The 16,317-nt window shown below is 40.2% G+C and overlaps 1 protein-coding gene across 2 annotated transcripts in view; it reads left to right on the top strand.

Moving 5' to 3' along the window:
* CUL5 (cullin 5) overlaps positions 1-16,317 on the top strand; it is an 82,274-nt gene that overhangs the window by 17,282 nt on the left and 48,675 nt on the right. Inside the window, exons 1-2 of one of the 2 annotated variants that reach the window (XM_050927912.1) lie at positions 4,104-4,433; positions 13,088-13,197. In XM_050927912.1, coding sequence (XP_050783869.1) covers positions 4,350-4,433; positions 13,088-13,197 — 194 coding nt within the window. In that variant the 5' untranslated portion in view covers positions 4,104-4,349. Of the gene's footprint in view, positions 1-4,103; positions 4,434-13,087; positions 13,198-16,317 lie in introns of those variants that run through there. The other variant, XM_050927920.1, reaches the window with a different exon arrangement.

Here is a 16,317-nt window from a genome sequence, read left to right as displayed (position 1 = left end):
AGTCCCTGTCTTCCCTAATTTTCTTCCTGCTTAAAAACATTCCCTTAGTTTTTTGCAAGTGAGAATTTAAATCTCTAATCATATCCCCACTTGAAATTCTCTAGTGTGACTTATTTTTGTCTTTTCCATGGCTACTTTTAAGTCTTCTATCCTTAGTCCATATATTTGTATCTAGTGTTGTATCCCTGTTGGTTTCAGAATATGAAAGACAAGGTGGGTGAGGTAATATTTTATTGGACTAACTTCTGTTGGTGAGAGAGGCAAGCTTTTGAGCTACACAGAGCTCTCTTTCAGGTCTGGAAAATGTACTCTGTGTCACAGCTAAATACAAGGTGGAACTGATTGTTTAACATAAGTAGATAGCACATATTTCAAGAGACTATTCAAGGTGAAGTGGCGCATTAACACCTCTCCAGTCATCAGGAGGTGGAAAGGCTGGGGGCTGGAGAGGGGATTAGTGGGTTATAGATAGTTGTAATAAGCCGTAAAGCCAGTGTTTCTATTCAGTACGTGATTTTTAATATCTACCAAAGTTATGAATTTAAGCTTCCAGGCTCATCTTTTGAAGGAGTTGTGCAGGTTTCCTTTGAGGATGAGTAAGGCTACATTTTAGTCAGTTACTTTTAGTAAAAGTCATGGACAAGTCACAGGCAGTAAACAAAGATTCACGGGCCATAACCTGTCTGCCTTTACTAAAAATACCCCTGACTAAAATTGGTAGGGGGGGAAAGAGTTGAGGAAGCACTAGGGGTGTGGGGTTGGGCTGGCGCAGGCTCCTTACCCAACTCCTGGGAAGCGGCAGTCCTAGCTCCACGCGCTTCCCCAAGCCCTAGTTCTGCAGCTCCCATTGTCTGGGAACTACGGCCAATGGGAGCTGCTGGGGTGGTGCCTGGCTGCCGGCAGTGGAGGAGCTGAGGGAGAGCAGCTCCCCCTCCCCCCAGTAAGCAGTGGTCCTGAGGGTGCCCCCCCTAAACTCCTGCTGCTTGGGGCGGGGGGCCCCTGAGACTGCCCCAGCAGCAGCCAGTGCGACTGACCCAGGGGCCGCCCGAGCTGCTCAGGCAGCTCCTAGGCCGGCGGCATTGGCTGCTGCGGAAGTCATGGAGGTCACAGAAAGTCACGGGATCCGTGACCTCTGTGACACATACAGAGCCTTAAGGATGAGGACTGAGGTCAGATATAGAATGATCAGTTCAGTGAAAAGCTTTCACCCATAGGTGATATGGTGTTTTTGTTCATTATTTTTTTTTATAAGTTCATCCAAGAGCATAGTGATTGTCTCGTTTCACTCGTGTAGTTGTTGTTGGGGCATTTAGTGCACTGGATGAGGAACACCACGTTTTGTGATAGGTATGTGTAGGACAGTTATGCAGATATGTCGTCTGGTTCTGCTTTGAGTTGCTGGATCCTGGTCTGTGGGGAGCCTGCTTCTGATGATGAGGTTGGGGAGTTGTTTGAAGGCCAGAAGAGGAGATTCAGGAAAGATTTCGTTCAGGATGTGGTCCTCATCGAGTATGAGTTGTAGTTGTTTGATGCCCTATATGGGTTCCATTGTGGGGTTGTAAGTGACAATTCACATATCAAATCCTGGTAGATTGAACATAGGTTTACTTATTATCCGTGTTTCCTGCACACACATTACATTAGGCTTTTTTTCCCCAATTCAAAGATGACTTTCTTAACTGCATTGTTAAATTATGCACGTTCCAGCCAAGGAGCATTAAGACCATGTTATTTAAGATGTTTTATTGCCTTAATTTAAAATCATGTGAATGCGGTCTATTGAGAGGTTGTCTATCTTTAGATATTTTTCTCCTGATTTTGCTATGATTTTAATCGTTTCAGGGTTTTTTCCTGTCTGCAAGATTCAGTTAATTATTTTTATATTGAACACTGTAAACTGCTCTTTACTTACAAGCAGTACATCATCTCCCATTCCTTTCCATATTCTCCTCCCTGACCAGAGATGTGTTCTGCAGCCCGTCAATTCTTTGAATATTTTTCTTCCTATTTTCTGCAGCGAGTACCTTTTGGTAGCCTCTGCTTATGACACACCAAAAATTAAAATAATTCTAAATGTATTTCACTGGCTTGTTCTGCTACTGCACATCCTTTATATTCTGCACTGTGCTTTCCCCCTGTGATTGCTGCATTTAGGTTCTGTCCCTTCTACACCATTCTCATAGGAGTGATTTCCTCCACATTTATTACACCTTATTGTTCCCTTACAAATATCTGCCACATGTCCAAAACTTTGACAATTATAGCAACTTATTGGGGGAGAAGGTGTTAATATATGGTCCCTCTGGGAAGGCAAGGTGAGCATCTCTCAAATAAATTATTCTTAGGCCCTTACACAAGAAATAATCTCTCAGTGCTAACAGTCTTGCTGTGTCTCTAATGTTTTTGGGGAGCTGGAAAGTGGGGAAGATTACTGAGGAGATTGTGATACTGCCATTCTGGCACATGTGAACTTTTTTTTACCCTCTTCAGTCTTAGCCCTAGGTATGGTATGGAGACTATGCTGGGCTTGTTGGTCTATCATTTTCTTCTGGTGATCAACAGAGATCAAATCTCTCTGCTAATTTAGGTCCATCACTGCTTTTGGTCCTGTCATTGACCACAGTTGATTGTGTCAACTGTGGAACCTGGCAGGGATAGCCAGAGTAGCACTTGAGTGGCTTGGTTCTTTTTCTTTTTGAGAAGAACCAGAGGATAGTATCGTGTGATGGATCATCCATGTGGAGATCTCTCTCATAGGTGGACTTGTAGGATTTTATTTTGTCATCTGTCCTTGTTTTGTGTCAAGCTGCTGAGGTGATGTCAGTTTAGGCTGCATTTCCATGAGCATGCTGGATGCTCAGCTCTGTCATCATCTTGTTGGACCTGCATAGTAATGTCATTAGCCATTCCTCATACTATGATATGAAATCAAATAAAATTTGTCTGCAGATACTTGCATGTTAGATGGAAGTAATGCTGTTTAAGTGAGGAAACAACCAGAATTAACTTCTCCTGTCATGTCTATACCTAAAATTTAGGTCAACTTAGGTTGGGGTGTAAAAAATTCACCCCTGTGAGAGACGTTAAGCTGACCAAAGTCCTGATATAGACGCTGCTAGGCCAAAGGAAGAATTCTTCCTTTAACCTAGCTACTGCCTCATGTGGCAGTGGATTAACTAAGGTTATGGAAAAACCTTTTCCATCTGTGTAGCATCTACACTACAGCAGCAGAGGTGTGCCATTATAGAATCTATAGTGTACACAAACCCTCCCTCTTTGAAAGGGTGTATTCCTCTGTGAACGTGACTCCCAAATCCCAGAATTCCAGTTGGTTCTGGTAGGAATCCCACAATGCAGTGCAGGAAAAAACCCAGAATGCATAGGCTAGTGGTAGAACATTGCACCATGGGAAAATCTGTTCAGAATGCTGTGCGGTTACTTTGAAAAAGCACAGAACTGTCTGGACACTAATTAACATGGGAGGCAGTCTAAATGGGCATCAACAAAGTGCTGTGGGTGCATATTTTAGTATAGTTATATTGGAAAAACATAAACTGATAAAACTTTCCTATGTAGACAAGACCAGATTTTTTGGGTTGGTGAACTCTTTTTCTCAGGTAGCCCAGCACTTGTCTTGGCTGCTGTTCAGAGCTTTCCCAAGCAGTATTTAGAATAAAATTGACATGATTATTAGTTTCACAGCTGTATATTCTGGATAGTAGGAGTAAAAATAGCTAGCCTTGACATTTTCACTTTGGTAATGCTTGTGAAATCTGGGTTCTGCAGTAAAGGCATTGGAACTGTCAGTCTGCTGATTCAGTAGCCCGTACTGGATGGATTCAGATTTGGAAGATTATTTATACAACTGTGAAGGCTAGAAACTTTATATAAATATAAGCTTACATCTGTCAGAAATTGTTGGCTTAGTGACCTAATCACCAAGGAACATACTGTGCTCACCACTGGCAAGTGGCTTTTCCAAGGCTTATCTTGAGGGGGACAGGGAGCAGCCTCAAGGTTTCAGTCTTCGATTACAAGGAGCAGGAAAGAGGGAGCAGAAGGGAGTGTCTGCTTCTGTACCCATACACTCTCTGCAGCAAAGAATTGTGTTATATTGATAGTGTCTTTCCTCAGAGCCAGCAATGAAAATTACAAAAGTCTCATCGGGTTTACTAGTGCTCAGAACCATAGGTCTACTGCCGCATTCCTCAGGCAAAACCCTTAATTCTCTCCAATTGTAGTTCTGTTTGCCTTTGGAGTACAGAATTGGGCTCTTAAATGGCAATGAAACTCAACACATTTTTGTAAACATCATTCTTTTGCTCTGGAAATTTGTGACTAGTGAAGATATGGAAGACCGAGGGCTGGTGAAGAGGAAGAGTGAGAAGGACTCCCTGGCTTTTTGCAGTAGGCAGGAAATGGTAGCGTGGAGGGTAAGGTTTTTTCCCCTTCCTTTTCAGTATCATTGTGGTGTGTTTTGTGTGTAATGGGAGGACATGAAATGTATCCGATACCTGAAGGTAAAGGGCCATGTCAGCTGTATGTACTCTGCAGCAGAATGAATCTAAGCCTTCAGCAAGGTCCTGGCATTCTGTACTGCTAGGGTGATTGGAAGTTCTGCAATAGCTTTCTATAAATTAAAAAAAAGAAAAAAGTATTCAATATATACGTGACAACAAATGATATAATCAATGAAATAGCCATCCTTTATATTTAAATAAATTTCTTTATCATTTGCATTATTCACAATTTCTTTTGCAGACTTCTTTATTAACACTTAGCCAGATTTCTACAATGCAGCTGTTTCTCCTGAAATTAACATTAGAGACTTTTTTTTTTAAAAAAGTGGTTGTTACATTATTATTTTCTACCTCAGTGAATGAATATGGGGTAGTTCATAACTCTCGGAGTTACTGTTTCAGGCTGTCTGTAGATTGAGGCGGACAATACTGCAGTCTTCGGGTCACATTTCATGTGTTTTTTTTTCCACAACACTGAGAACTGGAAATACTTATTTTAAATGAAAGCCTGGAGTGCCATTCTGCCATTTGTGGAGTAAATTCCATTTCATCACAGAATTTGGGGAGCCCTGGTTAAGGGCTATGAGACTCAAGTACTCAAAAGCAGGGTTCAGAGCCATAGCTTTGGCTGGAAGCCCAGTGCTTCTCCTTGTCTCCTGCCCTACTTTCTAGCAGTTGGGAATGGAAGACAATGCTAGGCTTCTCTGCAAGATACTGTGCTGTGCTGAGCTGTGCTTCCAGGTAGGAGTCTCTTTTTCCTATTGGATTGCAACTGCAGTTGTTTCTCTGTAGTGTGGATGCAGTTTACGTGGATCTATGTTTGACAACTGCTTGAAAAGTTCATCCAGTACTTATTATTTGCTTCTTAGCCTAGGCAATATATTCCTTATATTTAAAACCACTATGTACACACTACAGCTTACCTTGGTATAAATTGTGTTGCTTGGGTGTGAATAAACTACTCCCGCCCAAGCAATGTAAATTATGCCAATTCAAGTGCTGGTGTGATCAGCACTTCTCCCACTGACGTAGCTACTGCCACTCCCAGGGGCTGGAGTAATTAAGTCAATGGGAGCTCTCCCATAGACTTAAAGCATCTGCACTAGCAGTGTTACAGCAGCACACCTGCATCAGTGGAGCTGCGCCTCTGTAGCCATGTCTCTAGAAAGTAGGGCTCTCATTTTTGCTATATGTTTGGTGTTGATTTAATCTCCTTTCCTATGAACCAGCATGGCCGTTAAGATCTATTCTGGCCCTTTTGCTAACTTTCCTCAGATGTAACAGCTGAGGATTGGTGATAGGGAGGCTGTGGAGGACCATTGTATCTAGAATTGCCTTGCCTTGTTGTGCCAGGCTTTGAGGACATAGTTCAATGTTGATTTTATTCATTAAGTTTTTTTCTGAAGTGGGAGTGTAGGGAGATGCTTTGGGCAGAGAGCCCTTTTTGTTGATGTGTTCATTCTAATTGTATGTTCCATTTAAAACTGAATTGTATTTTATATATGCTTAAAACTTACAAGATAATCATTGTAAATCAGATAAATAAGTGTAACATGCTCAGGTCCTAGCTATATTTTATCACACTTAGCAAAAGAGACTGTTCTTATTCAGCCAGGTGCAGAACATGAGATTTTAAAGTTCAGCTGCATTTGTTTTGTATTTTCAAACAAATCTGAACAGTTGTTTTCTCCTGCTTTAAAAAAAAACAAACAAACCAAAAAGTGTATTCCTAGTCCTCTCTTAATCCTAATGGCTGAACAGGGTTTTCTCCACTTACAAATACCATACTTGTAAAGTTTCAGCCCAGAACCAAATCTTTTCAGGAAGTTCTAAGTGCAAACACAAGTTTATGATGGCGCATCCTACTCTTTTAAACAATTAGTCTGTCAAGTCTGTTATCTTGCTGTGAGAGCAGTTGATCGGGACCAGAAATGCTAACAGAAGTTGAAATCTTGCCATGGGAACAAGAAAATATTTAAGCAGGCTACCAGTGATTGCCCAACAGACTTAAGAAAACTGAACTGAAGTAGGAAGAACCATGCGGTTCATGATTTTCAAAAATACTTTGTGGAATTCAAGAAGAGAGTTGTCCCTACTTCAGACTAGGGTGAAACATTTGATCAGTCCAAAAACAATCGGTCAGTTGATCTTACAATAATTTGACGCATGTTTGAGTGATGTCAAAAACTGTGAAATATTTTAAAGGGCTAATTTATTAGAACAGTAATAAAAAGGTCTCCTATGCTCTTAGTCTTAGATATACTTATGCCTAATTACAAAAAGAAGTTACCATATATACACAATCATAAGCCGATTCATTTATAAGGCGACCTCCCCCCAAGATGGATAACTAAAAATGGAAAATTTTTATGACCCATTCATAAGCTGACCGTATAATTCATGGGTCAGCAAACTTTGGCTCCTGGGCCATTAGGATAAGCTGCTGGTAGGCCAAGATGGTTTGTTTACCTTCGAGTGTCCGCAGTCACGAGGGTAAACCTAAGTAAACAAAGTGTCCCAGTGGGCCAACTGCTTACCCTGAGGGGCCGGGACAGCAATTGGTGGGGAAATTTTTTTGGGGGGGAGAAGCTGGGGGTCAGGGGAGTAACTCCAGTGACCACCCCCCACATGACCCCACCCCTAGCCCAGAACCCCAACACTCTCCCTATCCCATCCCTTCCCATCTTATCTGGGGAGAGCCAGGGGAGGATGTCTCTGGCCTCACCGCAGTGTGCTCCAGCGGCTGAGGAGGAGCTGTGTGGCCAGAACCAGGGAGATTCTGGCCTCGCCTCCTCCCTTCTAGCTCTGCTGGCTGTGCTGCCTTTCCTTGCTTCCTCTATTGTGGGGAGGGGCTGTGTCCCACCTCTCCCTCTCTATACCCATTCATAAGCTGACTCCCTTCTCTGGTGCTTCCCTTTTTTACTAAAAAAATTTGGCTTATGAATGAGTGTGTATGGTACTTAACTAGTTATTCTAACTCAGAAAAATATGAAACACAATGAATTTCTAAAAAATGAAAGAAAACTGGACAGTTACAAAATAAAAAATTAAATAGAAATGAATAATACATAAACAATAAAAAAAATTAAAAATGCAACTTATTCTAGGTAGGCAACAGGCCAACTCATTACTCATCTTACTTTTCATTATCTTCTTTATTGATTTCAGTTGTTTCATCTATATCTTTGTTGTCATCAAATTCATCTGTATCTCCTCCTTCCTTTTCATCTGATCAATATTGAGTCAACGCTTCATCTGCTATTTTCTTCTTTAATTTTACATTGTGATACACAGTCACCATCTTCTCAGCACTAGAGGTCTTCAGTCTATTTCTGGATTTTGAATGGATGATTTCCTCAAATTAAAAAACGTTCTTCCATACATGAAGTAGTACATATAGTGTTAAAAGAATTTCTGCCACTATAGCAAAATGGACCCCACCCTTTCAGTCATGATGAAGTAGCAAGCTGTCTTGATTCAGCTGCTGGGATTGTACTCCATATTGTTCTACGACTGAACGAGCTGCTTCTTATTTTATAATTTGCTACTTCCATCAGAATTTTGTTTGCTTGGAGATCTTTTACAATTTGCAACAGTCCCAACAAGGTCACAAACTGAATCAAATTCATCATCAGAAAGGTCTTGGTCCTGGGAGTGTGGATCAAGATGGTAGGCAGCATTACGCTGAGGGATTTTTTTCAATGCTATTATTTTGGGTCTTATCTTTTTCTCTTCTGCCTTTGTAAGTGGACTATTCAGTATTCTCACAAATGTTTCTTAACCTTTAGGAGCTTATTCTTGGCATCAGTGTAGAACGATCATTTTTCTATATTCTGAATGGATTGAGTTTTGCGTCCAAAAGATCTCATCATCAAGAATGTCAGTGTGGATTACTCAGGATCAGTACCTAGCCACCCCTTTTGGAACAGCAACTGATTGCTAGAAGGCTGTTAGTATCTGAAGATTTTTGAGACATTTAATAGAAGATGCCCCATATGTAGGACATGGCTTACTTAGTGTAGTTTGAGTGCTGTACTAAATAATGCTAAAAAATGATTGCTGGTATTTTGGCTTTTAAAAAAACAACAAAAAACTTGTCTGTTTTTTCTCTCCTGACATGATGAAGTTGTCAGATATTGACCATCACAACCCATGTAATACAGCTTTCCATTAGCATGTCTGTAACATAAAAGATGTGGATACTCATTTATCAGTAAAGCCCAAGCAGCTTTTATATTAGCGTCATTGTCAGTCACAACCAAAATAACCTTCCATGGACTCAATTTGTTGTTTTTAAACTGGTCAGCAATCTACTGGGCTGTGTGGTGATGCTTAGTTGTGCATTGGAATAGGTAAAATGCTGATTGTGAAGTTATGAAGTTGAAAACACCCTCAATTGCATTTAGTGCTCCAGCCATCATGGATGAGGAGCTTAACCAGTAAAAATGCCAACTCTTTCTTTTCTTTTTGGTCCACTATGGCATTCAGAAGACATTCTGCAAGCCATACTTTGTAAACTGGATACTGCTTGTGAAAAAATTCTAGCATATAAGGATTTAAAACTATATGAAATGGTGGGTGTATTGCTGGCATAAATACCTCTAGCATTCATATGGTCAAGTTTGTGTTTCTGGTCATGGGACACTTCATGCAAAAAAATCTCTTGATCCCAAGTTGATGGACATCTGAAGGCTTTCCAGGAGTAAGGAATTTTCAGTGCTGAAGCAGATGGAGTAATAAAATTCTTATTAGAAGAAATGGAATTTTAGCTTCACTTTCATTGTTGTTCATATCACTATCTTCAGCAAAAGACTCCATGCTTCATGATGTTATTGCCAAAGATGAAGTTAGAGGAGAACGCAAAGAAGAAAACAAATTTTGATCCAGACTGGTTTTCCCTTTCTTTCTGTTTTGAGTGTAATAATCTAGTTTTGACAATAAGTCGACAAATGTCACAAGAATTCACCGTGTTTTTCCAGTCTGTCTGCGTCCGTTTTCAGAAGAACAGAACTTACTTAGCGTGAACAGTTTTTCCATGCAAATGATTTTGACTTTTCTTGACTGTATAATTTGTCGTTATTAATGTCTCACTACTTCTGGAATGCTCTCTGGATTATGAAGTATCTCTCATATTTCAATCATCAGTAACCACTCAGTTTGATTTCTAACTTCTGGTATACCAGGCAATTCCAGCCCATCAAAATATTTTTGGGCATGCTGCCCCCCTCCCCAGGACCTTTGCAGACTCCCAGATCACATGGAGGGTGAGGTGGAGAGGCGGCGACTCCTTTCTGCAGCAAATATAGTGGATTCTTAAGCAGCCTCAGGAGGAGGAACAGAGCAGAAAAGGAGGAGTCTTTATACTCAGAGCAAAGCACAGAAGAAAAATAAGGCATACACAGAATCACAAAAATATTGCCAAAATTCACTCAGTTGTCACAGCATTGATGGCCTAGTACAAATACTGTATGCATATCTTTGTTCGTATACTAGAAGATTGCAGCCAGTCAAGAAGCTCAACTTTCCATTGATTCTCCTTTTTCTCCAAAAGATGACATTAGTATAGGAGAGACAAGGTGGGTGAGGTAATATCTTTTGTTGGATCACACACTTTGTCTCACTGATGCCCTGGGACCAGCACAGCTACAACAACACTGCATACATTCACATATAGTACAGTGGATGATCAAGATATTTAAGTAGACTTGCTAACAGATGGCACAACCATGCTGTCAAAAAGTAGGCTGCTGCCTACATCAGGCCATTTTTGCTGGATTACTTGACAATATTTGACCATGATCAAATAGGCAGTCAGTTGATATTATTTGACTGGTCAATTGGGCCAGCTTACAAAGCCTGCATCACTCTTTCCAAAGAGTTAAAATTTTATTAGTGGAATTTTGTAGGTAATATTTACATAAGTTATAATTATAGACTAAGAATTAGGTTGATAGCACAGGTCATTGTTTAAGTGGGTATATTAGGACATCAGAGAGTTAAACCAAGAACCCATATCTTCAGCAATTCCCAGGCCACAGAATTTGCTACAGACTCTAAGTTTGTATTCTTAAAAGAATGTTTTCTGTCCCATAGAATTTTTTTTCTGGAAAAAGTTGGGGGCTGTGCTCAGGTAAGATTACAACATGTACAGTAAATATCCTTTTTTTTATATCCTTATCATTTTATCTTTTTTTCTAGTCTGTATTTTTGGTAGGGTTCAGTGCATATATAGGAGTTGGATTTTTAAAAGGCCCCACGTGTGGTATAAGAGGTCAGGGTCCCACTGACTTTCAGTGGGACTTATGCTCCTAAATTACTTAGATGCTTTTGAAAATCCAGATCCTCCATATGGTCATTTGGACTGCACTGCTTGCAGATTCTGGCTGCCATGCTGATGTGCCTGCCCCTGGAGAATCACCCTGATGGAAGGAGGTTCCTTTGGTATAGAGGCTCCTCCACTTCCTTGTTCTCTTCCCCTTTCCCTGCTGCCAGGGTAGTGTGTGTAGTCTTAAAGTATTAACCAAACAAATACCATAAGAAGCTTGCTGCCTGGACAGCTTAGTTTAAGAGTGAGCTTGTAGAAGCCTAAAGGACAATGGTTTGTTAAATGTGAGGGTAGGAAACCATCCTATGGGAACAAAATGCTCCTTTTTTCAAATGAGATTGCAATGCAGCAAGGACACCTAGTCTGAGGAGAAACGTTCATTACAATATCTGGAAAGATTAAATGTTTTAGGAAAGGATGAATGTGCTTGGACATGTAGTATGGTAAATAGTCAATCTTAATGTTTGCTAAAGAATTTTTGAGCTGGAAGCTCAAAAGAACTTTCATTTCCACTAAACATTTTAATCTTGGGAATAGTCTGGTTCTGAGGTTCTCAAACTTCATTGCACCGCAACCCCCTCTGACAAGAAAAATTACTGTGTGACCCCAGGAAGGGAGACCGAAGCCCGAGCCCCGCCCTGGGCAGGAGGGCTGAAGTCCAATTCTTGTTTCCCCGGGTGGGCGGGCCAAAGCCGAAGCCCAAGGACTTTAGCACTTGGCGAGGGGACTGTAATCTGAGCTCTTCTACTCAAGGCTAGGGCTGAATCTGAAACCTGATCCCCGCCGCCCAGGGCTGAAGCTTCAGCCCCGTGCCCCAGCAAGTCTAACACCAGTCCTGGTGACCCCATTAAAACAGGGTCATGACCAACTTTGGTGTCCCAACCCATAGTTTGAGAACCACTGGTTTATTTCTTAGAGAAACACCATTCTGCATTTTAGCCTTGGTATATGTACTTCATGATAAACAAAGAGATGGCTTTGCAAATAGTGTCATGTGCAGCTTATCAGGAAATCTACATTTCTCTGGCTACTTGGGTCTACAAGGAACACAGGGGTGACTGCCAAGCTATGAAAATACAATGTATATGAATTTTTGACGGTGAAAGTGGTGTAAGCTCTTTAGGGCTGGGGCTCTCTCTGTATGTGTTTATATAGCGCCCAGCACAATGGAGTTCCAATTCTGACGGGGCCTCTGAACACTACCACAATAACATCAGATTTAACTAAATTTTTGTCTACAGTTAGCTACAACTACTTTACATAGACTACCTAAAATGTGCCTTACAATAACTTTAAACTTTTTTTTAAAAGTTAGAAAATTGGGGAATTTTAGAGTTAAAGTTGCATTTCATGAAGAAGTGCGTCCCTGTATTAATTCACTGGGGAAGCAAGGGTTCGTATGCACATGGATGATCTGAATGCATATTTCCTCTAGAGAGCGTTGGAATTAAAAATGAACATTAGGAAACATTATAGGCATTTAGAGTTCAGGTTGTACTTCTTAAATAAGCCAATCGATTGTATAGCTTTTTCTAAAAATCACCTATTAAATTTTATGAAACAAACAGCCATATCTCAAGTGGCACATAGAACAAAGTTTACAGCTTAGAATCATTAACATAAATATGAAACATTCACAACTGGCTATTCTAATATACTGGAATGCTTGACCATCGTGTACTCCAAATACAATACAGAATTTGTAGGTGTACATGGCATTTTACAGAAAAGTCAGTTGCTGCCTTGAAAAATTTAGTTGAACATGAATATTGTAGATATGACACTTCAAATGGAAGGAAATGTAAGACATCTGTGATGAGATCATAATATTTATTGAACTATAATCCCTTGAGGCCTGTAATTCTTACAAGTAATTTTAAATCACAAAATTAAGATTTTTAGGTATTAAACATACATATTAAGTGTAATTTACTATAAATTACTATTTGTAAAAATCTTAAATAGGAAACCTACAGAGCTGGAAAACTTTATAACTGTTCTTTTATATCTATTCTGTGAAGTAGGTCATACCTCATAACTCTTAGAATTAACTAACTGTTTGTTAAATTTACTCAAAATTGAGTGTTAATTTGTCTATTTAGCTTCTGGTTATAGTAATCCTTAACTTGAAGTAAAAGGAAGTATTAGAAAATGTGGAAGCTCTCAAACTGTCCTAACTGACTTAGAGGTTCATTTTTACTTGATCTGCATTTAAATTATGCTTTTTGTTTCTTCTTTAAAGAATAAAGGTTCACTTCAGTTTGAAGACAAATGGGATTTCATGCGCCCCATTGTTCTGAAGCTGTTACGCCAGGAATCTGTCACAAAACAGCAGTGGTTTGATCTGTTTTCGTAAGTGATTTTTTTTTTTAACTTCCAGTTCTTGCGTAACAGGATGGAAATAAAACTCTAATATTGCTTATAACATAGAAGTCAGATGTAGGAGGGCCATGTAGAAATAGATGCATTTACAAGATAAAATAGATAACAAAAAATACTGGTTAATTCTTTTAATTAAATAGTAACACTGGCGTGTCTGCTTCTCTTGAGTACAGTTTTGAAGAGTTGGTGTTTTGCTGTGACACAGGCCTCCACAAATATAACGCAAAAAACAGCACAGCTTTCTTATTGTTTTTACAATTTTCTTCTGCTTCAGCTGAAGATGGTAGGCTTCTTTTGTACCCTCCTGCAAACCTTTCACTCTAATTGGAAATGAGGACTAGATTTTTGTAGTGCTTTGACAGTAAAGTCTGTGTATGTGACCAATCACTTCATATAGTATTACTCTGACAATAAATGCATATGACTTACAAGTGGTCTACCTTTAAGCTGATTGTGGTGTGTCCTTCAAAAATGAAATGATAATGCAGTTTTAGTGATATAATTGGAGTAATTGTATATTTTTAAATATAACTCTTATACAATTTTTTTCCTGACACTGATTGCAGCATTATACTTCTAGCTTTTTTTAATTATTGTTATTCCAGTTTCACTACGATACATGGAGTAGATAGTAAACCTTCCATTATATAAATCAGGCCATCTGTGCTCTGTCAGCTGAAATTATTAATGACTCATGATAGATCAAAAATTAAGATTGAACTTGGGGCGGGGGGGCCTGTTTTAATTGCAAAGTTCTAAAGTTACTGGTTCCAGCAGGGATACCTTGCACCAGCTCCTGCAATGGAACATGGGCATCTTCTGACATTCCAGCTACTGGTTCCTTTCTGACCCTGATCAGAGAACAGTGTGGTCTCAAATGGACAGAGTATTCAAAGATCTAGTCCTTGTCTGCATGGGGAAAGTTGCACTGGTTTAACTTTAATTGGCTTTTAAACTGATTTAGCTAAACCCTGCTTAGTCACTCTTAAACAGAAAAAAAAACCACTTATTTAAAGAAATGTGTATTTACACAGGGGTTTGCATCAGTGTAACTATATTGGTGTAAATCCACTCCTTAGATTATACAATACAACTTTTCCATGTAGACATGGCTGTAGTATCCCAAAAGGTGGTAATGAATCAGTGATGCTTGACATAGCATGTTTTATGTGACCCATGATGATGTAACTGAGGGCATAATTTACCTGCAGAATTTGTATTATTAGTAGTGAGAAGAAAAGAGCCCAGCTTGACTCTTAAAGGCCAGGTTGAGTTTGCTGGACTGGCAGTTAGGTTAAAAAAAATATTTTGTGTTCACGTGGATCAAATTTGTTATGGAATTAGTGATGTAATAGTGCCATTTTTGGTTCCTTTCCAGAGGAGAACCACACTTTTAAAGGCCACCCATGTCATGGAACATTTCTTGACTAAGCTGACAAAAGTGCCTCTTGAGGTCCCTGATTTACCTGTAAGCTCAAATTTCTTAAAAGGAAGGTCAATTTCTGAGCAATAATGATTCAGCTTGCTGAACAAGTGAGCTTCCAGCTGTAGTGCAGTGATTCAGAAATTTTTCACAGTTGGGACCACATCTTAATACAGTGTTTCATGAAAAGCTCTTATCATGCTTAGGATTGGTCATTGTCAATGTGGCAATGACAGCAATTGCTTCTAGGTAACAGTAAAGTTAGAAAAGTATGTAGATGTTTTTAATTTAGTAAGTGTTCCTGTCCCTTTTGAAAGAAAATAAGCTTCCGTTTGTTCTTCCTTTTTACGTTCCCTTTCCTCCCATCTGTTCTTTTACCCCTACCTCCGACCAGGTGCCTGGACATACTTCTGTAACCTGGTCCCCTTCTCTCTTACTGTCTGGTTCTTTTCTCCCATTATGCGTTTCCCTACCCCCCGTTTTGTTCTCCCATAATCCTTGCATGTGCTAATGATCTCCTTGCTACCCCAGTTCCATCCAACTCACAGCTGTCCTTTCCCTGATTCCTTGAATGTATTGCTTGGCTACTTGTTTACCTTCTCCTTTACTTCCCTGGATGTTCTGTTTCTAATGGGAGAGGGAGCCACTAGCCTCATTGGCAGCTCTTGGGTTCAAATGGTGGCTGGCCTCTGTAATCCCTAAGCATATTCTCCTCATATATAGGAATGGCTTCTAGTGGAGGCTTGCTCCTTTTCTGTTTCCATCTGCTTCTATGGATGTGAGGGTATGGCTACATTTGGAATTTCAAAGCGCTGCCGCGGCAGCGCTTTGAAGTGTGAGTGTAGTCAGAGCGGCAGCGCTGGGAGAGAGCTCTCCCAGCACTGCATGTAAACCACATCCCTTACAGGTGTAGCGTGCAGCGCTGGGAGCCGCGCTCCCAGCGCTGCTGCCCTGATTACACTGACGCTTTACAGCGCTGTATCTTGCAGCGCTCAGGGGGGGTGTTTTTTCACACCCCAGTTGCAGCGCTGTAAAGTGTGAGTGTAGCCAAGCCCTCAGACTCTTTGCAATAACTGGAAATGAGGCTCTTTGCTCACTGACAATGAAGCCTCAGCACCCTGATTGGCCAACAATAATCACAGACTGCCACATCGCGTCCTTGAATTAATAAGTGAGCCACAGTTTTGAGAACTGTTGATTTAGAGAGAGATCCATTTTGTACCATCGCTAGACTCCTTCAGAAGATGGTGATAATCCCACCTTAATCAGTCAATCCCTCTGCTACTGTTTTCCCATGTCTGCATGCCACTCCTGTTAGTCCTCCTTCAGATGTTTCATGTTAAAAAAACAACTTTCTTAAAAGTGATCCAGCTGTTTATTTTGGTACGAAATGAGTGTTTTGCTGTTTCCAAAAGAATCATATTTAAAGTGTCTGAGTGAATCTGTTAGACTGCAGCATATTGGTGCTTTAAAGCTTGCAACGACTATTTCTTGTCAAGTCTGCTACATTAGAAAGCTTCTAATCTATGGCCATCCAGGAGATTTTCAGGATAGTCATATGGAGTTCTTTGAATGCATTCACTAAATGGTATGGTATTGCTTAGATCTGACCTCTAGATATTATTTAAGACTTGATCTGTCAGTGTTATAAAGCCCCTTCACAAGAG

Source organism: Gopherus flavomarginatus, chromosome 1 (genome assembly GCF_025201925.1).
Source record: "Gopherus flavomarginatus isolate rGopFla2 chromosome 1, rGopFla2.mat.asm, whole genome shotgun sequence".
NCBI lineage: Eukaryota > Metazoa > Chordata > Testudines > Testudinidae > Gopherus > Gopherus flavomarginatus.
The sequence above is the reverse complement of the archived record's forward strand: the minus strand, read 5'-3'. Positions and strand labels throughout refer to the sequence as shown.